This window comes from Macaca fascicularis, chromosome 1 (assembly GCF_037993035.2).
Source record: "Macaca fascicularis isolate 582-1 chromosome 1, T2T-MFA8v1.1".
In the NCBI taxonomy this organism is placed as follows: Eukaryota; Metazoa; Chordata; class Mammalia; order Primates; family Cercopithecidae; genus Macaca; species Macaca fascicularis.
The window spans coordinates 54578872-54604612 of record NC_088375.1 but is presented as its reverse complement, the minus strand read 5'-3'; the positions used below and the strand labels follow the sequence as shown (position 1 = coordinate 54604612).

At 37.0% G+C, this 25741-nt stretch overlaps 1 protein-coding gene across 2 annotated transcripts in view; it reads right to left on the bottom strand.

The window, feature by feature from the left end:
• The window catches only part of LOC102139374 (complement factor H-related protein 4), a 46149-nt gene that overhangs the window by 15067 nt on the left and 5341 nt on the right, over positions 1-25741 (bottom strand). The window contains exons 2-6 of one of the 2 annotated variants that reach the window (XM_065539138.2): positions 8072-8269; positions 5528-5710; positions 3774-3950; positions 3305-3487; positions 395-592 (exon numbers count right to left, since the gene is read on the bottom strand). In XM_065539138.2, the coding sequence (XP_065395210.1) occupies positions 395-592; positions 3305-3487; positions 3774-3950; positions 5528-5710; positions 8072-8269 (939 nt within the window). Of the gene's footprint in view, positions 1-394; positions 593-3304; positions 3488-3773; positions 3951-5527; positions 5711-8071; positions 8270-25741 lie in introns of those variants that run through there. The other variant, XM_074031522.1, reaches the window with a different exon arrangement.

The window sequence follows — 25741 nt, the reverse complement described above, 5'->3', positions numbered from 1 at the left end:
GAAACATTAATTTAATCAAAATAGTATATTAAAATAATTTTAGAATATTTAAATAATACTGCATCAATACCCCAAAATAATGTATAACTGAAGGACAACTAAAGCTACTACTAAATGTTTGTACAAAAAAGTCAGTATTCAATGTTAGTTCTCTTTCGTTTTCATGATAAAATATGTATAAATTACATAGGTATTCTCATAAAATTCCTATATTTATTTCTCATGTGATTTTCATGAAGATCTCATAACAGAAAAGATCCATTTTGGTCTTTTTGCTTGGATAACTATTTCTTTGGTACCATTTCTGTCATATAACACAACGTAATCATTTATTTGCTCTTCTCTCTCCATTCTTTACAAGTTTTATGCACATATTGTAAAGAGGGTTACTCACCGAGGCATGGGACTGTTGGCAACCACCCATCTTGTGTGCAATGAATGTAATCCCAGTAACTTCCTGAAGGAGTCACAAAATTTGCATCACAGTAATAGGAGTAAGAATTTCCTGCAGCTACTGGAAAGTATGGTCTACGCTTACTCTCATAATACAGACCTCCATGTTGAATTTCTGGAAACTCACAAGGTTTCATTACTTGTAACAAAAAACAAAAATAGTATAAATAATGTTTCACTGTAACAGACAATGATATAAGAGATGACTGTTTTGATTATGTTACCTTCCACATAAAGGGTTTTTTATTTCTTTTCTTTTCTTTCTTTTTTTTTTTTTTTTTTGAGACGAAATTTCGCTCTGTTGCCCAGGCTGCAGTGGTGCGATCTCGGCTTACTGCAACCTCCGTCTCCCAGGTTCAAGCAATTCTCCTGCCTCAGCCTCCCGAGTAGCTGGCACTATGGGCACACACCACCATGCCCATCTAATTTTCGTAATTTTAGTAGACACAGGGTTATACCATATTGGTCAGGCTGGTCTCGAACTCCTGACCTCAGGTGATCCACCAGCTTTGGCCTCCCAAAGTGCTGGGATTATAGGTGGAAGCAACCGTGCCTGGCTCGTTTTCTTTTAGATTTTTTTTAAAATTTTTATAATAATTTTTTAAGTTCTGGGATACGTGTGTAGGATGTGAAAGTTTGTTACATAGGTAAAAGTGTGCCATGGTGGTTTGCACCACCCATCAACCCATACCTTAGGTATTAAGCCCAATTCTTCCATGGTAAGCTTTCCATTTTTGATGATGTCATTCACTCCTCTTCTCTTCTTTTGATGCAAGTATTCTGCACTCAAGTTTCGCCCTTATTAACATTAGTATTTCTTTAGAAATTTCCCCAAATCATATTTTAATACATCTTTCAAGGACTTACTTAAATAAATTTCTTAACATACTACATAGCACTTCTGAAATCCAAAAATTTTTAAGAGCTCTTCAATACATTTAGGGGCTGTTTGTTTACAATTCACAAATAAACATTATTTGAGCACTAAATACTTCTCCAAACATATTTTTCAAAACTTGCTAAAGTTTCCTACTGCCTGTTTAAGTTTTCCTCATTGCTTTAATATGCCATATGTATATGTAATATTTTCCATAAGGTTGCCTTTTTCCCTAGAATTCTCTGCTTGAATGCTCTTTGCTTCTTTAGTTTTGAAGACTGAAAGTCATGCTTGTATCATGGAACTGATCTCATGTCTTCAGATAATTATAATCCTTTCCTGTTCTTGATTGTGAGAAGAGGTAATGCTTTTGCTGTGAAACGCATCTTAGGAGTGTCCATCTGCTCAGTCAATCAAATATAAGACTCAGAATTTATCTCTGGAACCTAATACTTAATTTTTCCTATGGAATCAAGTTTGGAAATACTTGTAAACTATTTTGATTTGAGGATACTAACTTTCCTCTGCAGTCTTGACACTTGTATGGTTTGGAGCCCAGACTTAGACATTATCATCTACAGAAGTGGATACATAAATAGGGTACTATAATTAAGGTTTAGCCCATCATAGGATCAGTCAAAATATCAGCATCATCAGTCAATATAAAAGGTAAAATGTAGCGTAGCAGCAAAATAAAGGAAATGAGTCATATCACGGAAAAGAACTGCTTGTATCATCCTGTACTTAGGAACTTAAGCACTTGAAAAACTCATAAGTTTATAGTTTAAGAGCTGTGATAGGAAGCTCTGATATGCAAGGCCTGATGGGTATCCAGGGCTATACTTTATAGGCTAGTAGAAATTGGTGGCAAACTTACTTTTAGGTTTTATTGTTGTTACCATAATTATTGTGGCTCATATTTTCAATTGTATTACTTCAAGTTCATAGGAATTGTGGGACAAAATTCTGAGAGTATACCTACATTACAGACTTGAGGCGTTTTTAGTGTATTCATTTTCATTCTGGGACAAGGGCAGAGGAGACAAAGGTTAAAACAGAAACCATTGGGATTTGGAAATGGTTGAACTTTCTGTTAATTTCTTTCTTGCTTGCTAGAGATACTGGTAAAATATAAGAAAGAACAATAATCAGAAAAAGAACTTCTCAGTGTTAACTAGCTCTGTGCTCTCTCAGGAAGCATTTCAGGTTTTCATGTAGGATTTTAGTTAATAGTGCATCGTTTTTATTATACTTTAAGTTCGCGGTACATGTGCAGAACGTGCAGTTTCTTCACATAGGAATACATGTGCCATGGTGGTTTGCTGCACCCATCAACCCATCACCTACATTAGGTATTTCTCCTAATGCTATCTCTCCCCTAGCTCCCCAACCTAGGGCAGACCCTGGTATGTGGTGTTCCCCTCCCTGAGTCCACCTGTTCTCCTTGTTCAGCTCCCACATACGAGTGAGAACATGTGACATGACTCATCCTTTTATATGGCTGCATAGTATTCCATTGTGTATATGTGCCACATTTTCTTTACCTAGCATATCATTTGGGCCTGGACATTTGGGTTGGTTCCAAGTTCATTGTTTTAAAACAGTGTTTTCAAAACTCTTTGAAAACTATTTACCTAAGTGTTAGTAATGTGAAAATGGTTATTGATGTCAAGGTGAGATGCTATATTTCAGATGTTTGCAATAAATGGATGTCATTCTTGAAGACTCATTGTGTCCATTAACAAATTGAGGGTTCTGAACATTCCTGTTTTAAAAAAGAAACTTCGTCATCGTTTACATGAAATTTTCCAAGCTTATACACTTACATATTAAGATCTGAAAGGCAAACATTCAGCAGAATAACTGTTTGTGAACACAGTTCTAGGGTAATAACCCATAAAAATTTTAGTATAAATAAGCAAAGATCAAACTTATTACTCTAATTTTCTCAGATCCAGAATGTTAAGAACTTACATCTGCATCTTGGTGGTTCTGACCACTCTCCATTACTACAAGTTACATATTGAGAACCCTGAAGTTCATAGGAGGACTGGCATTGGTACTCAACTGTTGACTGTGGCAGATACACTTTTTGCGGGAAGGACTTGGTATCTCCATTGCTAATAGGTGGAGGAGGCCCACACTTTTCTGAAGAATCTGAAAAAAAGAATATTTTTTATGTAGAGAAAAATCAACAGTTTTATTGGAAACTTTCTGATTGAAGTTTTTTATATACTCTTAACTGTATCTTATTTGATGTCTTAGGAAGACATTTGCATTTTCAACCTTGGTTTTTTTTTTTTTTTTTTTTAAGGTTTAAGGTAATTCACACTCAAATGAGTACTACATGAATATGTACATATATGTATATGTATGTATGTTTTTATTTATTTATTTATTTATTTAATTCTAGTAAAAAGAAATACTTGAATAAAACACTTACTATAGCATGTTGGCAAATGCGACCAGCCATCTTCACCACACACTATGGAACCTGTGGTGTTTCCATATCTGCTTTCATATCCATCATAGCATTCATAGTCCAATGTGTCATGGAGCTTAAACCACATGCCATTACTCTTGGCTCTGGAATTCTCAAAAACTGGCATATCACAAAGTTCTGAAACAAAATAAAATTGAGGATTGCTTTTTTATGCCATATGATATACAATTCAACTAAGAAAGTTTCATTATAGGAATAAAATTTACCAATCAGTGTTTGCTAATAAATTGAGTACTATTAAAAATAGTTTGATAATCAGTGTTTTCTTTGTACTGTAATAGTTTATTAGAAGAGAAAAATATATTTCCCTATATATATCCTTCTCATCATTTAAATCCTATGAGAAACATATTAATAATATTTAGTCAGACCTATTTTTATTTGGGAACATCTCATTGGCTATTATTACAGTCTACCTTTCTCATTATAATGTATTATTTTAAAGACGATAAAATTTTGTGAATTTAAAAGTTAATGTACATATTTATGTACTCAATTTACTGACAGTAAGGGTGTATGTTGGATTAAAATTATATTCATTGGATATAGGTTCTATAAAAGTTTTAAAAACATATTATCTTTTATTTTACAGGTCTTAGATCATTTATCAAAGCTGAGTCAAATTAGATTAAACTATGCAGCTTTGTCTTTTGCAGAACCCATGATAAGCATAGAAATTGAAAACAGTATTCTAGAAATGTAGGAATTATATTTTATAGCTCCCAAACCTCAGAGTAACTATGAGATAATCACTTTCTAATTGTATCCTTTCTTTTTCTCACTTAGCTTAATACTTTTGAGATTCATCCATGCACTATTATGTATCAGTAGTCCCTTCCATTTCATCTCATGGCTAAAAATAGTTGAATTGTACACTTGAAAATGAAGTGGATTTTGCACTATGTAAATTATATATCAATATGTGTGTTAAAAATAAATTAAATAATTTATCTTTAAAAATCTTTGTGAATGTCTACAGAGAAAAGACAAAAAAGATCAACTTTTGCCACTGCAAGATTTCCACGGTTCATTATGCAATCTCTTTAATAATAAGTAGTTACAAGTTGGGAATGTTTTAGAGAACTTTAGTTGTAAGGAATCCATTGCCAAGTATGAGGTTTGTAAACATTCAGCCCACCCACTTACCCTTTTCCTTTACTTGTTTTCTCTGTACTAGATTACCAGCTGGAAATAATTTTCTGAGTTGGTTCTCCTCAGTTGCATCATTGATACAAATTATTAAGGTCTCATTCTCCTGATGCTAGCAGAAACTCAGAATTAAGCACTCATCCCTTCCCCGACATGTACATCTTTGCTGAGTGTGAGCAAGGAATACAATACAAGCAGTTGATAATTTTGAAATACGAAGAAAGGGAAAAGAACAAAGTTTTTATTGACAACTGTTACATTTTGCTGAGAGTCCCGTGCAGCTGTCTAACTAGTCTGTACCTGATGGGATTGCTTTTACGCAAAGGCAAATTGAATTGAAAGAGATGGAATGATCATCTTCCCAAGTAGCCATTACTCTAAAAGGCAAAAAAGGCTTAGTCTGGCACAGAATGTTAAATGGTATTAGAAGTGTTTATATCTCTTTACTCCTAAAAGTGTTTTCTATATTTTTAAGTAAAACACTATCATCTCAAAGAGAGGAACGAAGTTGACAGAAACTGAATGGGAATATGTAAATCACTTACTAATGCAAATTGGTTGTGCTGACCATCCATTTTGCAAACATGTAATTGATCCTGAAGAATTTCCATCTGCTGTTGCATATCCTGGCTTACATTTATATTGTATTTCTTTATTTAAAATATAAATAGAAGAAGATTCAGAAATAAATCCATTTTCAACTTCTATATCTGATTTTGAGCATGTTCCTAAAAGAGCAAAAGTAGAGAAAAAAGTAAATATTTGTTGAATATTTCTTTTATAAAAGGGAATAAGTAAAAACATGGCAATATGGTAAAACAATGAAACATTTGTTAAGGAATTGAAAATAGCAAAACTGGAAGTTTCCTAGACATCCATGTTCCTAAAATAAACCATGAATTTTGAAAGAAAATAGTGAAAACACAGGGAAAGGCAGAATAAAAGCAAAGAATTCTTGAGACTGTCAACAGAGCTCTGGCAGGCCTTGAGGAGGAATGCAGATCTAGCAAACTCTCAATTCCCTATGACTTTTTGGAAGAGTTTCTGGCTGCTTTGCAATAACTTGAATCTTTTTGATGCTATTAAGAGATCTTAGACCTCATATAGTCAAATGCCATTTCCCAGGCAAAGATACAGTGCACACTGCTTACCATAGACAAAGAAATAAATTTGCAAATCTTTAGCCTCCAGGAATTTAAAATGGTTATCATCTTAAGTGGGTCTTACACCCTTATAGACATGGTGTTTGAGAGAAATGTGGAAATGTAAGCAGGAAAAAAACAAACAAACAAGATAATAAAAATAAGTTCTAGTATACTAGTAATGTATATGTTCTTTATATATTATCAATGTGGACCAATTTTACTATCTGAAAGGAAAAGAAATCATGTTAAAGATGATACATATTTTATAATATAGCATTTGTCATAATCATGAGTTTTCTGATCTATTCTTGCCTACTTTCCTATTAATCTCCTCCCGCCTCTAAACTACAGTGTTCAGTTTCTCTTGTAAACAATTTTATTTTCAATACCTGTAAAGGTGCTTGACACACAACAATATTTATTAGGTGCATTAATAACAGAGTTGGTGCCTATGGCAGGAGAAGAAGGGACTTTTCTTTCAGAGGCTTAGGCTGTTGTTGAGGACAGTGCTCCTATAAGTGTGCAAGATTCCCATTCCCCTTCATTCTTATTGTATCCTAATTATCATATAGTTTCTATAATGGAATGTTTTGTAAATTGCAAACAATACACACAAAGAACTTTCAGAGACCCCTTTACCTAAAAAGTGAAAGTCAGCTATAACTGATTATAAGGCTTAATTTAAAGCATGTGAGAGACGTACAAGTGACCTTTGGGCAAGCATTGTATTTTTTAATTAATGCTATAATTTTATAATCTACTTAAATCAATGCATTCACTTTGATGTAAACACTGAAGCAGTGTTACTTTAATGTGTATTTAATGTATTTTGTGATCTTCATAACATATATATGTTTGTGTGTATATGTGTGTGTGTGTGTGTGTGTGTATATATATATATTTTTTTTTTTTTGAGATGGAGTCTTGTCCTCTCACCGAGTCTGGAGTGCAATGGTCCAATCTAGGCTCACTGCAACCTACGCCTCCCTGGTTCAAGCCATTCTCCAGCCTCAACCTCCTGGATAGCTGGGATTACAGGCTTGTGCCACCGCATCTGGCTAATTTTTGTATTTTTAGTAGAGATGGGGTTTCACTGTGTTGGCCAGGCTGGTCTTGAACTCCTTACCTAAAGTGATCTGCCCATCTCTGCCTCCCGTAGTGCTGGGTTTACAGGAGTGAGCCACCGCACCTGGCCACTGACTTATATTTCTATTGTTACTTGACCCTATTAAGTGACAGAATCCACTAATTATCCAGAACTTATAAATGTGTTCAGACACATTTGGAACTGGGAACTAGATAGGCTTTTGTTTTAAAATAAAAAGACATAAATTCAGCTTGAGGGTTGATATACAAAATTTTCCAGTTAAATGTCTAGATCTTAGACAGTTACAGACATACTGGGATCTCAAATAAGTGGACTAACTGACACCAATGCATCTGGGAGAAGACCAGCTCTAAATACGTTCTTCCATATTTTTATTATATCCATTCTCCAAATAATTGAAAATACATTGTCCTAAGGACCATAAAATGATTTAAAGGTAAATTAAAGACATGAATTTGATCAAAATACTATATTAAAATAATTTTTAGAATATTTAAATAACACTATATCAATACTCAAAACTAATGTATAACTCAAGAAAAATTAAAGCTAGTACTAAGTGTTTGTACAAAAAAGTCAGTATTCAATGTTACTTAACCTTAGTTTTTATGATAAAATATATTTAAATTATATAGGTATTCTCCTAAAGTTCCTACATTTATTTCTCATGTAATTTTCATGAAGATCTCATAACAGAAAAGATCCATTTTGGTCTTTTTGCTTGAATAACTCTTCCTTTGGTCCTATTTCTGTTATATAAGACAATGTAATCATTTATTTGCTTTTCTCTCACGCTTTTCAAGTTTTATGCACATATTGTAAAGAGGTTTACTTACTGAGGCATGGGACTGTTGGCGACCACCCATCTTGTGTGCAATGAATGTAATCCCAGTAACTTCCTGAAGGAGTCACAAAATTTGCATCACAGTAATAGGAGTAAGATTTTCCTGCAGCTACTGGAAAGTATGGTCTACGCTTACTCTCATAATACAGACCTCCATGTTGAATTTCTGGAAAATCGCAAGGTTTCACTTCTTGTAATAAAAAACAAAAAACAGTATAAATAATGTTTTACTATAACGGATAATCATACAACAGATGACATTTTTGATCAATGAATTATTTTCTCTTCTTAGCATAATTACACTCATTGAATTAGGGGTTTTAGGGCAAGAAAAGTTACAGAATTCCAATGACCTAGATATGTGAAGAGCTGTTTGTTAATGAAGATTGAAGAAAACTGCAGACCTATTTAATGTACTCTCCTTGAGTACAGATCTTCTAGTCCTGGTTGATTAGTGAGCTTCCTGGTTGAGAGATGAAGACGCTTATTTTACCATTCAGCTCATGTCTTCTTTTCCTTTCTGTTCCATCCCATTAGAAATCAGACCCCTGCCTTTTTTTCTCAGACCAACTCTATAGTGGGAGATAGTAGTTTTTGGGGGATTTAAAAAAATTGACTGTAAGGAATGTAAATACTACAGGGAAACATATAGATTTCTCATTGATCACATCACACAACAAAATAATATTGCTAATTCATGTCACAAACCAGTTATTAAGACAAGATTTCTATTCTTTATTTAACCAGGAAAATGAACTACGAATATTTCTTAATATCTAAATATCTAGGAATATAATAAGCATTTTTATTTATTTTTAATTTCGATTAGAAAGTAAGATGTTTTTACTGTGTTATGTAAATTTTTTTTTTTTTTTTTTTTTTTTGAGACGGAGTCTCGCTCTGTCGCCCAGGCTGGAGTGCAGTGGAGGGATCTCAGCTCACTGCAAGCTCCGCCTCCCAGGTTTACGCCATTCTCCTTCCTCAGCCTCCCAAGCAGCTGGGTCCACAGGCGCCCGCCACTTGGCCTGGCTAGTTTTTTTTGTATTTTTAGTAGAGACGGGGTTTCACTGGGTTAGCCAGGATGGTCTCGATCTCCTGACCTCGTGATCTGCCCATCTCGGCCTCCCAAAGTGCTAGGATGTAAAATATTTTTAGCATACTATAATTACAGTTTATTGAGGAATTTGTGTATGTTGAATATTTGACATATATGTTTAAGCACTATGTCATCATAAGGCTTATACTTGATGTTTCCAAAAAAGGTTTCCACTTCCATGGGATGATTCAGAGATAATTTACTACTTGTAATACTAGAATAGTATTCAGTTTTTCTATGAAATGTGATCATTGTTCAAGAAACCTTATACTACACATAAAAGATTCCAACATATGCACCACACACACACACACACACACAATATTGTTTATGATCTCCATTATTCTTTAGTCCACTGGTTTATTGTCTTTCTTTCTTAGTTTTTCATTAGAGAGATTCTCAGGCAGTTTCTACAGTCTTGTTATGTGGATTATAAATGCTGAATTCTTGCATCTCTTAAGTACATTCATTTAAATGATATGTGGTAACTTCTCTAGGTATAGATTCTTGGCCTACAGTCCATATTTCTCATGACCTTTTTTTTTTTTCTGCCACATTTTTGAAACTTCCAATGTGGAAGTTCAAATATTCATTCAGTTTCTTTGCTTATAAATAGCATTTCAATTACTCTGATTTTAGGGTATAAATTCTCAGCTGTGCTGTTTTTGAAGCTGAGCTCAACCTCTTCCCCCTATTGCAATAGCCAGATAAAATCTGTCTTGTCATATTTAACAAGTGTCAGATGAATAATTTGTCTTAACACATCTTACATTCATCAATCTATTTCTTTTTGTTTGATTAGAAAAATTTTTCAAGCGGTTTCTACAGATTAGTTATGCAGATTTTAACTTTGAATCCTTGCATGTTGTAAATGTATTTAACAAAGACCTGGGAACAATACCTTGTCTTTGTATAGTTTCTTGGCCTATATCCATATCTCTCATTGTTGATAGATTTTGCCCCCCATTTTTTGAACCTTCCAAAGTTGAGCTTAAAATGCTCATTTAGTTTCATTCCTTCTATGTTACATCATGCTGTTTTTCCCCCACCACTGTTTGGAGATTTGTATTATTTTCTCTTTACCTTTGAACTTTGCGAATTTCACCATGATACATTATGATACATCAGCATAGGTCATTTAAGACTAATTCCAGGGGGCGGAGCAAGATGGCCAAATAGGAACAGCTCCAGTCTCCAGCTCCCAGTGCCAGCGACACAGAAGACAGGTGATTTCTGCATTATCAACTGAGGTACTGGGTTTGTCTCACTGGGGAGTGCCAGACAATTGGTGCTGGTCAGCTGTTGCAGCCCGACCAGCCAGAGCTGAAGCAGGGCGAGGCATTGCCTCACCTGGGAAGCAGAAGGGGGAAGGGAATCCCTTTTCCTAGCCAGGGGAACTGAGACACACACCTGGAAAATTGGGTAACTCCCACCCCAATACTGCGCTTTAAGCAAACGGGCACACCATGAGATTATATCCCACACCTGGCCGGGAGGGTCCCACACCCAGGGAGCCTTCCTCATTGCTAGTACAGCAGTCTGTGATCTAACCGCAAGGCAGCAGCGAGGCTGGGGGAGGGGCGCCTGCCATTGCTGAGGCTTAAGTAGGTAAACAAAGTCCTGGGAAGATCCAACTGGGTCGAGCTCACAGCAGTTCAAGGAGGCCTGCCAGTCTCTGTAGACTCCATCTCTGGGGACAGGGCACAGCTCAACAACAACAACAGCAACAGCAACAACAAAAAGCAGCAGAAACCTCTGCAGACACAAGCGACTCTGTCTGACAGCTTTGAAGAGAGCAGTGGATCTCCCAACACGGAGGTTGAGATCTGAGAACGGACAGACTGCCTGCTCAAGTGGGTCCCTGACCCCTGAGTAGCCTAACTGGGAGACATCCTGCACTAGGGGCAGACCGACACCCCACACCTCACACGGTGGAGTACACCCCTGAGAGGAAGCTTCCAAAGCAAGAATCAGACAGGTACACTCGCTGTTCAGCAGTATTCTATCTTCTGCAGCCTCTGCTGCTGACACCCAGGCAAACAGGGTCTGGAGTGGACCTCAAGCAATCTCCAACAGACCTAAAGCTGAGGGTCCTGACAATTAGAAGAAAAACTAACACACAGGAAGGACACCCACACCAAAACTCCATCAGTACGTCACCATCATCAAAGACCAGAGGCAGATAAAACCACAAAGATGGGGAAAAAGCAGGGCAGAAAAGCTGGAAATTCAAAAAATAAGAGCGCATCTCCCCCTCGAAAGGAACACAGCTCATCACCAGCAACAGATCAAAGCTGGACAGAGAATGACTTTGACAAGATGAGAGAAGAAGGCTTCAGTCCATCAAACCTCTCAGAGCTAAAGGAGGAATTACGTACTCAGTGCAAAGAAACTAAAAATCTTGTAAACAGAGTGGAAGAATTGATAACCAGAATAATTAATGCACAGAAGGCCATAAACGAACGGACAGAGATGAAAACCATGATACAAGAAATACGTGACAAATGCACAAGCTTCAGTAACCGAATCGATCAACTGGAAGAAAGAGTATCAGCGATTGAGGATCAAATGAATGAAATGAAGCGAGAAGAGAAATCTAAAGAAAAAAGAAGGAAAAGAAATGAACAAAGCCTGCAAGAAGTATGGGATTATGTAAAAAGACCAAATCTATGTCTGATTGGGGTGCCTGAAAGTGAGGGGGAAAATAGAAGCAAGTTGGAAAACACTCTTCAGGATATCATCCAGGAGAACTTCCCCAACCTAGTAGGGCAGGCCAACATTCAAATTCAGGAAATACAAAGAATGCCACAAAGATGCTCCTCGAGAAGAGCAACTCCAAGACACATAATTGCCAGATTCACCAAAGTTGAAACGAAGGAAAAAATCTTAAGGGCAGCCAGAGAGAAAGGTCGGGTTACCCACAAAGGGAAGCCCATCAGACTAACAGCAGATCTCTCAGCAGAAACTCTACAAGCTAGAAGAGAATGGGGGCCAATATTCAACATTCTTAAAGAAAAGAATTTTAACCCAGAATTTCATATCCAGCCAAACTAAGTTTCATAAGTGAAGGAGAAATAAAATCCTTTACAGACAAACAAATGCTTAGAGATTTTGTCACCACCAGGCCTGCCTTACAAGAGACCCTGAAGGAAGCACTAAACATGGAAAGGAACAACCGGTACCAGCCATTGCAAAAACATGCCAAAATGTAAAGACCATCAAGGCTAGGAAGAAACTGCATCAACTAACAAGCAAAATAACCAGTTAATATCATAATGGCAGGATCAAGTTCACACATAACAATATTAACCTTAAATGTAAGTGGACTAAATGCTCCAATTAAAAGACATAGACTGGCAAACTGGATAAAGAGTCAAGACCCATCAGTCTGCTGTATTCAGGAGACCCATCTCACATGCAGAGACATACATAGGCTCAAAATAAAGGGATGGAGGAAGATTTACCAAGCAAATGGATAACAAAAAAAAGCAGGGGTTGCAATACTAGTCTCTGATGAAACAGACTTTAAACCATCAAAGATCAAAAGAGACAAAGAAGGCCATTACATAATGGTAAAGGAAGAGCTAACTATCCTAAATATATATGCACCCAATACAGGAGCACCCAGATTCATAAAGCAAGTCCTTAGAGACTTACAAAGAGACTTAGACTCCCATACAATACTAATGGGAGACTTCAACACCCCACTGTCAACATTAAACAGATCAACAAGACAGAAAGTTAACAAGGATATCCAGGAATTGAACTCAGCTCTGCAGCAAGCAGACCTAATAGACATCTACAGAACTCTCCACCCCAAATCAACAGAATATACATTCTTCTCAGCACCACATCACACTTATTCCAAAATTGACCACATAATTGGAAGTAAAGCACTCCTCAGCAAATGTACAAGAACAGAAATTATAACAAACTGTCTCTCAGACCACAGCGCAATCAAACTAGAACTCAGGACTAAGAAACTCAATCAAAACCACTCAACTACATGGAAACTGAACAACCTGCTCCTGAATGACTACTGGGTACATAACGAAATGAAGGCAGAAATAAAGATGTTCTTTGAAACCAATGAGAATGAAGATACAACATACCAGAATCTCTGGGACACATTTAAAGCTGTGTGTAGAGGGACATTTATAGCACTAAATGCCCACAAGAGAAAGCTGGAAAGATCTAAAATTGACACTCTAACATCATAATTAAAAGAACTAGAGAAGCAAGAGCAAACACATTCAAAAGCTAGCAGAAGGCAAGAAATAACTAAGATCAGAGCAGAACTGAAGGAGATAGAGACATAAAAAACCCTCCAAAAACTCAATGAATCCAGGATCTGGTTTTCTGAAAAGAGAAACAAAATGGATAGACTGCTAGCAAGACTAATAAAGAAGAAAAGAGAGAAGAATCAAATAGACGCAATAAAAAATGATAAAGGGGATATCACCACCGACCTCACAGAAATACAAACTACCATCAGAGAATACTATAAACACCTCTATGCAAATAAACTAGAAAATCTAGAAGAAATGGATAATTTCCTGGACACTTACACTCTCCCAAGACTAAACCAGGAAGAAGTTGAATCCCTGAATAGACCAATAGCAGGCTCTGAAATTGAGGCAATAATTAATAGCCTACCAACCAAAAAAAGTCCAGGACCAGATGGATTCACAACTGAATTCTACCAGAGGTACAAGGAGAAGCTGGTACCATTCCTTCTGAAACTATTCCAATCAATAGGAAAAGAGGGAATCCTCCCTAACTCATTTTTTGAGGCCAACATCATCCTGATACCAAAGCCTGGCAGAGACACAACAAAAAAAGAAAATTTTAGACCAATATCCCTGATGAACATAGATGCAAACATCCTCAATAAAATACTGGCAAACTGGATCCAACAGCACATCAAAAAGCTTATCCACCATGATCAAGTGGGCTTCATCCCTGGGATGCAAGGCTGGTTCAACATACGCAAATCAATAAATGTAATCCAGCATATAAACAGAACCAAAGACAAAAACCACATGATTATCTCAATAGATGCAGAAAAGGCCTTTGACAAAATTCAACAGCCCTTCGTGCTAAAAACGCTCAATAAATTCAGTATTGATGGAACGTATCTCAAAATCATAAGAGCTATTTATAACAAACCCACAGCCAATATCATACTGAATGGGAAAAAACTGGAAGCATTCCCTTTGAAAACTGCCACAAGACAGGGATGCCCTCTCTCACCACTCCTATTCAACATAGTGTTGGAAATTCTGGCTAGGGCAATCAGGCAAGAGAAAGAAATCAAGGGTATTCAGTTAGGAAAAGAAGAAGTCAAATTGTCCCTGTTTACAGATGACATGATTGTATATTTAGAAAACCCCATTGTCTCAGCCCAAAATCTCCTTAAGCTGATAAGCAACTTCAGCAAAGTCTCAGGATACAAAATTAATGTGCAAAAATCACAAGCATTCTTATACACCAGTAACAGACAAACAGAGAGCCAAATCATGAATAAACTTCCATTCACAATAGCTTCAAAGATAATAAAATACCTAGGAATCCAACTTACAAGGGATGTAAAGGACCTCTTCACGGAGAACTACAATCCACTGCTCAGTGAAATAAAAGAGGACACAAACAAATGGAAGAACATACCATGCTCATGGATAGGAAGAATCAATATCGTGAAAATGGCCATACTGCCCAAGGTTATTTATAGATTCAATGCCATCCCCATCAAGCTACCAATGAGTTTCTTCACAGAATTGGAAAAAACTACTTTAAAGTTCATATGGAACCAAAAAGAGCCCGCATCTCCAAGACAATTCTAAGTCAAAAGAACAAAGCTGGAGGCATCACGCTACCTGACTTCAAACTATACTACAAGGCTACAGTAACCAAAACAGCATGGTACTGGTACCAAAACAGAGATATAGACCAATGGAACAGAACAGAGTCCTCAGAAATAATACCACACATCTACAGCCATCTGATCTTTGACAAACCTGAGAGAAACAAGAAATGGGGAAAGGATTCCCCATTTAATAAATGGTGCTGGGAAAATTGGCTAGCCATAAGTAGAAAGCTGAAACTGGATCCTTTCCTTACTCCTTACACGAAAATTAATTCAAGATGGATTAGAGACTTAAATGTTAGACCTAATACCATAAAAACCCTAGAATAAAACCTAGGTAATACCATTCAGGACATAGGCATGGGCAAGGACTTCATGTCTAAAACACCAAAAGCAACGGCAACAAAAGCCAAAATTGACAAATGAGAAGTAATTAAACTAAAGAGCTTCTGCACAGCAAAAGAAACTACCATCACAGTGAACAGGCAACCTACAGAATGGGAGAAAATTTTTGCAATCTACTCATCTGACAAAGGGCTAATATCAAGAACCTACAAAGAACTCAAACAAATTTACAAGAAAAAAACAAACAACCCCATCAAAAAGTGGTCAAAAGATATGAACAGACACTTTTCAAAAGAGGACATTCACACAGCCAACAGACACATGAAAAAATGCTCATTATCACTGGCCATCAGAGAAATGCAAATCAAAACCACAATGAGATACCATCTCACACCAGTTAGAATGGCAATCATTAAAAAGTCAGGAAACAACAGGTGCTGGAGAGGATGTGGAGAAATAGGACACTTGTACACTGTTGGTGGGATTGTAAACTAGTTCAACCATTATGGAAAACAGTATGGCGATTCCTCAAGGATCTAGAACTAGAAGTACTATATGACCCAGCCATCCTATTACTGGGTATATACCCAAAGGATTATAAATCATGCTGCTATAAAGACACAAGCACTCGTATGTTTATTGCGGCACTATTCACCATAGCAAAGACTTGGAATCAACCCAAATGTCCATCAGTGATAGACTGGATTAACAAAATGGGCACATATACACCATGAAATACTATGCAGCCATAAAAAAGGATGAGTTTGTGTCCTTTGTAGGGACATGGATGCAGCTGGAAACCATCATTCTCAGCAAACTATCGCAAGAACAGAAAACCAAACACCGCATGTTCTCACTCATAGGTGGGAACTGAACAATGAGATCACTTGGACTTGGGAAGGGGAACATCACACACTGGGGCCTATCACTGGGAGGGGGCAGGGGGGAGGAAATGCATTGGGAGTTATACCTGATGTAAATGACGAGTTGATGGGTGCTGACGAGCTGATGGGTGTAGCACACCAACATGGCACCAGTATACATATGTAACAAACCTGTACATTATGCACATGTACCCTAGAACTTAAAGTATAATAATAATTTTTAAAAAAGACTAATTCCACCTTGGATAAGCTTGAGTTTTTGGATTTGCAGTAAGTGAGCCTTAAGAAACTCAATTAAATTTTCCATTAAATGGTAGAGCAGAGATTTAATCTTTAGTTTTCTGATTTCAGAACAAGTATAGTTATCTATCTCATGATGGTGTTTCATAGAATGTAAGTGACATAGTCTGCTGAAATTTCTTTTCAAAAAAATCAAAAAGGAATTATAATTAAAAGTAGCTATCATTATCATTAATTCCACAAGCTTGAGCCACTTCATGACTTTTCTTTTTTACTGAGCAAATTTAGAACACTTTTATCTTTTTCACATGGTAGTTCTCTAAAGAAAAAAAAAATTCCACCAATGATCTAATTGGCATTGAAGTCAGCAGAACTTAGAGAAGCTTCATTCTATTTCTTAATCTTCTACCAATATAAGTTGTAGACTCATAAGCAGTTATGATGGTTCTATCACAATGTTAACTCAAACTGACCTTAATATTGATTAACATGCTCACTGATTTTTATAGTGGTTGCTAATCTCTTTGTACCAGTACAGCTGATTCCTTTGACGCAGGACCAGGATCTTACAGTTACCACTACTCAATTTAATTTTATTAGATTTAGCTTTGCACATAGGATTCTTCTGGAATCATGAATCTATACTAATGCAGATTCAGTATCACCATCTGCTGTAGCATTTCGTTTGTGAATTTATACTGCATTTCTCCTACATCATTAAACTATGGGCAGACACAAAAGAGTAATAAAGCCTGAGAATAAAACGCTGTAACTGAGAATCAGGAAAAACATATTTAATAAAACTACAAACTACTTGATAAATCATCAAACCAGTCAGTTTCTCCATCTTTTCCACACAAATTTCAGAAGGTCATTTGTAAAATACTTTTGCAGAAAACCAGATATAACTGGGATTCAGTTGTTCCAGAAGCATTTGGGCTGATCTAGGATTTTCATAAGCCAACTATAGAATAATTACATATTTTCCTTACAGTTTTTATGCCCATTGAAATTGATTTCACAGTTACAATAGCTACCTCTTTTAAGAGCTCATGCTTTTGGCAATTCATCTGGGCTTGGGCATGATAATCCTAACACCTCGGGAGGCCAAGGTGCAAGGACTGCTTGAGGCCAGGAGTTTGAGATCAACCTAGGCATCATAGAAAGACCTTGTGTCTATAAAATAAAAATAAAAAATTAAAATTAATTAAAAAATTAACTGGGAATGATGACACATGCCTATATTCCCAGCTGCTTAGGAGATTGCAGTGGGAAGATCGTTTGAGCCAAGGAGGTCAAGATTGCAGTGACGTATATTGCGCTGCTGCACTCCAGCCTGGGCAACAGAAAAGAACATTTTTCTGTCATGGACTATCCACTTTAAGTATGGTTCCCTTTACAATGTACTTCAAGAGAGAAAAAAGAATATGTTTGTAGAGACAGAAAAAAACCCGAAAAAGGCAAAAGAACCATCATAGAAATAAAACACTGTATTGACGTGAAAGACCTTTTGCTACATTTGATGATTTGTGGAAATTCCGCAAATTCTTCAATACTCCTTCCTCAAAATAGTGGAGTCTAATTCTTCTCCACTTGTTGTGTGCTGGACTTAGTGACTCATTTCTGAAGAATAAATATGGCTCAGGTGAGAGTGTGTAACTTGGTGATAAATGACATGAAGGCTTCCTCTTCCTCCTCACTCTCTCTCTCTTGAATCTTTAGCTCTGGAGAAATTTAGTTGCCATTTAAGCAACCTGTGAAGGGGACAATGTGGTAAGGTATTGGGGCCTCCTACCAAAATCTGTGTGAGTGAGCCATGTTGGAAGCAGATCCTGCAGCCCAGCCACGTTGTTAGGTCACGCAGCCCAGGCCAACATCCTTGACAGCTACACAGGAGATAATCTGACACAGAACTAAACAGCAAAGTCACTCCCAAATGCCTGACCCACAAAATCTGTGATAAAATAAAGGTTTGTTGTTTTAAGCAAATATGTTTTTAGCAAAATATGTTACACAACCATACATAATTAACATACTAGGCTTTAGAGGGTACTTGTCTCACCCAGTGTATTATTTTGGACATTGGAAGAATAGAGACATACCTATTCGTACACACACTTACATCTGTATAATTCTGAGTGGCAAACATTAAAAAGAATTTAGTTTACAAAAATTGTTTTAAATTCTACTTAGAATTGTCTACTTTGGAAAACAAAGAGTTCTCAAAACTCCATATACTAAAATATTGAAATTTATTGTTTCCCCTATTTTTTGCATTTAAGAGAAAGTAATTTCAGATTTTAAATGTAAAGTCAATACATGGACTGGAACTTACCGCTACATCCTGGAGCAAGTAGGTACCCACCCACTACTAGTGCATTTGTCCTGGTTCCCTGGGTTGCAGGATAAAAGCCATCTATACACTTACATATGATTAAATCTTCAGTTCTGCGTTTTGCCCTTTCAGGTGTGTAGACACCATTTTGAATATAAGGAGGATTATATTTTTTTTCTGAAAAGAAAATGGCTGTGTGGACTATGTAGAAATGACTACCCATTAAAATAAAGTACATTCTTGCTAGAAACACAGTAAAAATGCAAATAAGAAGGAAGGCCTGAGTAAGGACTTACCAGTGTTAACCATCCATGTATTCTTCACAGAAGCCTTTCAGCTTTTCTCCTTGAGTACACATATCTTAGCTCTGGTTGATTTAGTGAGAGTCTTTGATAAGGAAAGGAGACAGGCAAATACTGGGTAGAAGAGGGCAGTGCCCCGGGAAAGGCCCCACCCCAACCTTAAATGAGGACAGATATGTCTGTTTTCCTGTCCAAAATGTTGCCTTTTGGCCCTCCATGCTCCTCATCCAGTCCCCACATAAACCCAGCACCTTAGCGGGCACACTTAGACGGCTGAACATCAAGACTAATCACAGCGGAACACGGCGGCAGAGAGAGAAGAGGAGGGATGTCTGGATGCTGAGGGAGGTGGGTTCCGCTGGGGAAGGTCGGAGAAAAATCTGGCCGCTGGATGGCCCAACTCCAGGGGAAGACTACCTTCCCACTCCATCCCCTACTTCGGGCTCCCCTTCGAACTTGCTGAGAGCCACCTCCATCATTCAATAAAATCTTGCACTCATCCTTTGAGCCCGCATGTGATCCAATTCTTTCGGAACACAGGGCAAAGGCTCAGGATACAGAAGGCTATACACTGGTCCCAGGCTCTTTATATAAGGCAGAGGGTCCTTTGAACTGATTAACACGCAAGCCGTCTGCAGACAGCAAATCTGAGTTTTGTAACACACATCCACCTGGGCTTCTGTAGTCAGACATCTACCCCTAGACTCTGCCCTGGGGCCAGAACTCAAAAGCACTTATGCCGGCCTTTGCACCTGCCCGTCTGCCAGCAGCCCCTAGGGGTTTGAGCTGCGGGGCGACAAAGCAGGTGACACCCCTGTTGCATGTCTCGCGAGGGGAATCAGGGAACTCTCCCATTTATAAGCTCTTTTCAGCTCATGAAAATATTTCCCCAAATATAAGTTTTATGAAAACATCTTTCAGCATTTCCTTCTGAACTACAACCCAAACAATGCCTAAACACCTTTCTAATATAATACAGTGTTGTTGGGAAAAAAGCATTGTTAGGGAATGACTTTCACTTGGCCTTAGTGTGAATGACTTGGCATTGTCAACATGGGTAGTGTTATTTTAAACACAGAATATCCTGTACAGTGATTTTCATTGTAAAGTCTGTGATGTCAAACTTCAATAAAATTTCTTTTTGGTAATTGAACCTGAAAAAAAAAAAAAAAAGAAGAAGAAGAAGAAGAAAGACAAAGGTGCTTTCACCAATTCAGTCCTTCAGTCCTTGGTCTTTTTTTCTTTCTGTTCCCTTCCATCAGAATTCAGAGTCCTGCCTTTTCTTCTCAGAACAACTCAATGGATGGAGTTAGTAGTGTTTTTGTTTGATACCTAATGTAAATGACGAGTTAATGGGTGCAGCACACCAACACAGCACATGTATGTGTATACGTATGTAATAAATCTGCACGTTGTGCACAGGTACTCTACAACTTAAAGCATAATAATAATAATAATAAAGATTAAATTCATTAGCTTGTTATTCTATTTACTGAAAGCAATGTAAGAAATATAGAAAAAGAAATCTGGGAAGATGGCGGAGGAGAAAACACCTGGAATTTGACTCCTCACCTTTACAGTTGCATGGCCAGAATTTGTCTGATTGTACTATTTTTGGAGTCTATTGAAGGCCTACAACTTCTAGGGGTGACTTGGATCATAAGTTGCACTCACATTCAGTCGATTTTAGCTCCCAGCACGGTGGCATATGTTCATACCATGCTCCTTAGCCACATGATAGGCAGCTGTATGTGTATTTCTGGAGCAACCTGTGCATAGCATCGGGGAGCCAGAGTGTCGAAAACAACTCGATTCTTCAAATATTTGAGATTTGTGATCTGATTGCTGGGTTCTTTGATCACAGAGATGCAGAGAGAAAGATAGGCGGCCATTGTTTTTGCAGCTTTCTCCATTGTTGCAATTCCCTCTCCTTGGCTGATGTGAATTTGTCCAAGGGGAGATACACTAGGATATTCAAAAGTAACCGCATGAATGGGGAAAATTAGAAAATGACTATGAACACTTAGGAAAAAGTGCAGGCTTGGAAAACACTGGAGACAACCTAAAGTCTATACTACAGGCTAATTCTTGACACAGACATAGCCTACAGCATTGAGACAAAAACAATAAATGAAAACAATGCAGAAAGAACCTCAGCAAACATGTAGAAGTAGGAGAATCTGATTCCCATTGTTACCCATTATTAGATTAAAATGTTCAGTTTTCAACAAAAAATTTATGTCATATAAAGAAATAGGAAAATATGGCCTATTAAAAAAAATAAACTGAAAGTTTCCCTGAAAAAGTTCTGATGGTAGGTCTATTAGACAGAAACTTTAAGATAACTGTATTAAAGATGTTGAAAGAAGTAAAGAAAGATGTGAAGAAAGAAAATGATGTATGATCAAAATGGAAATATGAATAAAGGATAGAAAGCCTGAAAAGGAACCAAAAAGAAATTGTGAAGGCACAAAGTACAATCATTGAAAAGGAAAAAGATAAAAAAAGAGATTCAGAAGCATAGTAGAGCAGGCAGATAAAGGAATCAACAATTTTAGGAAAACCAAAATTATTGAATCTGAATAAAAGAAAAAGAGATTAAAGTATAACGTGAAGAGAATCTAAGGAATACAGGACACCAGGAAGCCAACCAACATACACAAAGTGGACTTCAGAAGGAGAAGAGAGAGAAAGATGAATAGAGAATGTTTGAAGAAATAATGGCATTGATAGAGACCTTCAATAAACTTAATGAACTTAATGAGAATGAACTCAAAGAGATGGATATCAAGATACATTAAAATCAAGATTTTGTCAAAGATCAGATGGCTGTAGATGTGTGGTATTATTTCTGAGGGCTCTGTTTTGTTCCATTGGTCTATATCTCCGTTTTGGTACCAGTACCATGCTGTTTCGGTTACTGTAGCCTTGTAGTATAGTTTGAAGTCAGGTAGTGTGATGCCTTCAGCTTTGTTCTTTTGGTTTAGGATTGTCTTGGCAATGTGGGGTCTTTTCTGGTTCCATATGAACTTTAAAGCAGTTTTTTCCAATTCTGTGAAGAAAGTCATTGGTAGCTTAATGAGGATGGCATTGAATCTATAAATTACCTTGGGCAGTGTGGTCATTTTCACAATATTGATTCTTTCTATCCATGAGCATGGTATGTTCTTGCATTTATTTGTGTCCTCTTTTATTTCACTGAGCAGTAGTTTGTAGTTCTCCATGAAGAGGACCTTTACAACCCTTGTAAGTTGGATTCCTAGGTATTTTATTCTCTTTGAAGTTATTGTGAATAGGAGTTCATTCATGATTTGGCTCTCTGTCTGTTACTGGTGTATAAGAATGCTTGTGATTTTTGTACATTGATTTTGTATCCTGAGACTTTGCTGAAGTTTCTTATCAGCTTAAGGAGATTTTGGGCTGAGACAATAGGGTTTTCTAAATATCTGATCTTTGACAAGCCTGACAAAAACAAGAAATGGGGGAAAGATTCCCTATATAATAAATCGTGCTGGGAAAATTGGCTAGCCATAAGTAGAAAGCTGAAATTGGATCCTTTCCTTACTCCTTATACGAAAATTAATTCAAGATGGATTAGAGACTTAAATGTTAGACCTAAAACCATAAAAACCCTAGAAGAAAACCTAGGTAATACCATTCAGGACATAGGCATGGGCAAGGACTTCATGTCTAAAACACCAAAAGCAACGGCAACAAAAGCCAAAATTGACCATTGAGAAGTAATTAAACTAAAGAGCTTCTGCACAGCAAAAGAAACTACCATCACAGTGAACAGGCAACCTACAGAATGGGAGAAAATTTTTGCAATCTACTCATCTGACAAAGGGCTAATATCCAGAACCTATAAAGAACTCAGTCAAATTTACAAGAAAAAAACAACCCCATCAAAAAGTGAGCAAAGGATATGAACAGATCCTTCTCAAAAGAAGACATTCATACAGCCACCAGACATATGACAAAATGCTCATCATCACTCACCATTAGAGAAATGCAAATCAAAACCACAATGAGATACCATCTCACACCAGTCAGAATGGCAATCATTAAAAAATCAGGAAACAACAGGTGCCGGAGAGGATGTGGAGAAATAGGAACACTTTTACACTGTTGGTGGGATTGTAAACTAGTTCAACCATTGTGGAAAATAGTGTGACAATTCCTCAAGGATGTAGAACTAGAAATACCATTTGACCCAGCCATCCCATTACTGGGTATATACCCAAAGGATTATAAGTCATGCTGCTATAAAGACACATGCACACGTATGTTTATTGCAGCACTATTCACAATAGCACTGACTTGGAATCAACCCAAATATCCATCAATGACAGACTGGATTAAGAAAATGTGGCACATACACACTATGGAATACTATGCAGCCATAAAAAAGGATGAGTTTGTGTCCTTTGTAGGGACATGGATGCAGCTGGAAACCATCATTCTCAGCAAACTATCGCAGGAACAGAAAACCAAATACCACAGGTTCTCACTCATAGGTAGGAATTGAACAATGAGATCACTTGGACACAGGAAGGGGATCATCACACACCAGGTCCTATTGTAGGGAGGGGTAGGGGGGAGGGATAGCATTAGGAGATACACCTAATGTAAATGACGAGTTAATGGGTGTAACACACCAACATGGCACATGTATACATATGTAACAAACCTGCACGTTGTGCACATGTACCCTATAACTTAAAGTATAATTTAAAAAATCAAGCTTTTATTGAATTAAGTTATTTAATTTGTAGAGATAGGGTCTTGCTCTGTCACCCTGGCAGGAGTGCAGTGATGTGATCATAGCTCACTGCAATCTCAAATTCCTAGTCCAAAGCAATCCTACTGCCTCTGCCTTTTCAATAGTAAGGACTACAGGCATGCTCTACTATATCAGGGTAAGTTTTTAATTTAATATAACTTTTTATTATTTTTTTGACAGGGTCATGCTCTGGCACCGAGGTCGGAATGCAGTGATGTGATCACTGCTCACTGTAGCCTCGACCTCCTGGACTCAAGTGATCCTTTCACTTCAGCCTCTTGAGTAGCTGGGACTACAGGTGCATTTCACCATACCTGAAGACTTTTTGTTGTTGTTGTTGTTTTAGAGACAGGGTTTTGCCATGCTAGCCAGGCTGGCCTCAAACTGCTGGCTTTAAGCAACTCTCCCCATTCAGACTTCCAAAGTGCTGGTTTTACAGGAATGAGATACTATACTTGGTGATAATCAAACTTTTAAATAGCAAAGACACAGAGAGTCTTGAATGAAGCAAGAGAGAAGCAATTTCTCACAGGTAAGTATTTCTTAGTAAGATTATTAGGAGATTTCTCATCAGAAACTTATAGGCCAGAAGGTGTTGGGCCAATATGTTCAATATGCTAAAAGAAAAAATGTCTTTCAACTAAGAATCCCATATCTGTCAAAAGTGTCCTTCAAAAGTGAAGGAGAAATTAACTCATTCCCAGATAAACAAAAGCTCAGGGAGTTTGAGACCACTAGACTTGACTTTCAAGAAATGTCTAATAGAGTCCTGAAGGGTAAAGTGAAATAATACTGGACAGTAACTGGACAGTGAAGGAAGAAATAATGACCTCATTAAAGGTAAATACACGGGCAATTTAAAAAGACCAGCATTACAGTAACAATAGTTTTGTTTCCATTTTTTTTTTGATTTTCTATATGATTTAAAAGACCAGTGAAGTTTAGAAAAACAATTATTAACCTGAAAGCTTTTATTGTTGTAGCTTTGATTTATAACTTCACATTTCATTTTCTACATAATTTAAGAAAACAATGCATTTAAATGAATTATTACATTTTGGGCACATGATGTGTAAAGAAGCAGTTCTGTGACATTAACAACTGAAAAGAGGGAATGGAGCAAAGTTTTTATGTATTAATGAAGTTAAGCAGGTGCAAATTCAACCGAGAGTGTTGTAATATATAATAGGTGTAAATGAGAGTTAATATTCAGATAGGGGGGGATTTTAAGAAGCCATTGGGGAAATTTTTGTGTTCTCTTCCCAACTGTTAAGAGTTATCATGGAAGCACGTAGAGAGATTAGGTCTGTGTCACCTGAGTCTTAGAATTCTTGTAATAAACAAGATTCTAAGCTACACTGAAAACAAAGTGTGAACAAGACATAAACTTTGGTTTATTAAGCTACCGAGATTTGAGAATACAATTATTCTCAAATAAAAAGAAAATCTGCTTCTTGTGTTGGTAAACCTTTTACATCTGAAGACAAACAATGGTATTCCACGTACTATCAGCCAAACATAAATTGAATGTGGGTTATCATTTTCTTGTGTTCATTAATCTCTTTCTAACATCTTTTCTGAACAGTACTTATAAGTGAAGATCGCTCAATTGTGTAGTGAAATATATTTTCCAAGGAACTGCTTGTGAGCTCAAGTCAAATTTAAAAGAAAAATAAATTATAAAATCAACTCAAAAGATAACTGCAGTTTTAAAAATAGAGTATAATTAAAACAAGGTTTGTATGTGTAATTTTGAATCATACAACTTAAAATGTGGAGGGCTCAGAAGAGATCAACTCTTCTACCCCGCC